General features: G+C 50.1%; 1 protein-coding gene across 1 annotated transcript in view; it reads left to right on the plus strand.

Annotated features, from left to right (window-relative positions):
• The window catches only part of LOC122192455, a gene marked incomplete at its 3' end in the record, with an annotated part of 1909 nt that extends 828 nt beyond the window's left edge, over positions 1–1081 (plus strand). The window contains exon 2 of the mRNA XM_042893002.1: positions 643–1081. Coding sequence (XP_042748936.1) covers positions 643–1081 — 439 coding nt within the window. The remainder of the gene's footprint in view (positions 1–642) is intronic.
• Between the last annotated feature and the right edge of the window lie 326 nt (positions 1082–1407).

The following is a 1407-nucleotide window of genomic DNA, read 5'->3' on the forward strand; positions in this document are numbered from 1 at the left end:
ATATTGGTTCCCATATTGGTTCCCATATTGGTTCCCATATTGGTTCCTATTGGCTGCCATATTGGTTCCCATATTGGTTCCCATATTGGTTCCCATTGGGCGCCATATTGGTTCCCATATTGGATCCCATATTGGTTCCCATTGGCTGCCATATTGGTTCCCATATTGGTTCCCATATTGGTTCCTATTGGCTGCCATATTGGTTCCCATATTGGTTCCCTTATTGGTTCCTATTGGCTGCCATATTGGTTCCCATATTGTTTCCCATATTGGTTCCCATATTGGTTCCCATTGGCTGCCATATTGGATCCCATATTGGTTCCCATTGGCTGCCATATTGGTTCCCATATTGGTTCCCATTGGCTGCCATATTGGTTCCCATATTGGTTCCTATTGGATGCCATATTGGTTCTCATATGGGTTCCCTTATTGGTTCCCATATTGGTTCCCATTGGCTTCCATATTGGTTCCCATATTGGTTCCCATATTGGTTCCCATATTGGTTCCTATTGGCTGCCATATTGGTTCCCATATTGGTTCCCATATTGGTTCCCATATTGGTTCCCATATTGGTTCCCATTGGCTGCCATATTGGTTCCCTTATTGGTTCCCAACAAGGGCCATAATGATTCCCATATTGGCTCCCATTGGCTGCCATATTGGTTCCCATATTGGCTCCCACTGGGGTTCCCATATTGGTTCGCATTGGGTGCCATATTGGTTCCCATATTGGCTCCCACTGGGGTTCCCATAGTGGTTCCTATTGGCTGCCATATTGTTTCCTTTATTGGTTCCTTTATTGGTTCCCTTACTGGTTCGTATTGGCTGCCATATTGGTTCCCATATTGGATCCCATATTGGTTCCCTTATTGGTTCCCATTGGCTGCCATATTGGTTCCCATTGGGCGCCATATTGGTTTCCCTATTAGTTCCCATTGGCAGCCATATTATTTCCCTTATTGGTTCCCATATTGGCTCCCATTCGGGGTCCCATTCCATTCCCACTCCGGATCCCCACGCTGGGGTTCCCCCCACCCCCAAAGCTCTGACCCCACAACCACGACCCCGCCGTGCCCCACAGGTGTGGGATGTCACCACGGAGGACCTCTGCAGTGGGGCCGCCACCCTCGATGGCTTCCGGGGGGTCGTCTTTGTGGGGGGCTTCAGCTACGCCGACGTCTTGGGCTCAGCCAAAGGTGAGACCCCAAAAAGGGGCGGGGGGCGGCGGGGGCCATTTGGGATTTGCCATTGGGTGCCCGTTGGGCGCCATATTGCTTCCCATTGGGTTTGCATTGGGATTCCTGTTGGAAGCCATATTGGTTCCCCTTGGGTTTCCATTGGATTCCCATTGGGCACCATATTGGTTCACACTGGGCGCCATATTGCTTCCCATTGGGTTCCCGTTGG

Source organism: Lagopus leucura, unplaced genomic scaffold (assembly GCF_019238085.1).
Source record: "Lagopus leucura isolate 7727_CA_CO unplaced genomic scaffold, USGS_WTPT01 34679-0_obj-0_obj, whole genome shotgun sequence".
Taxonomy (NCBI): domain Eukaryota; kingdom Metazoa; phylum Chordata; class Aves; order Galliformes; family Phasianidae; genus Lagopus; species Lagopus leucura.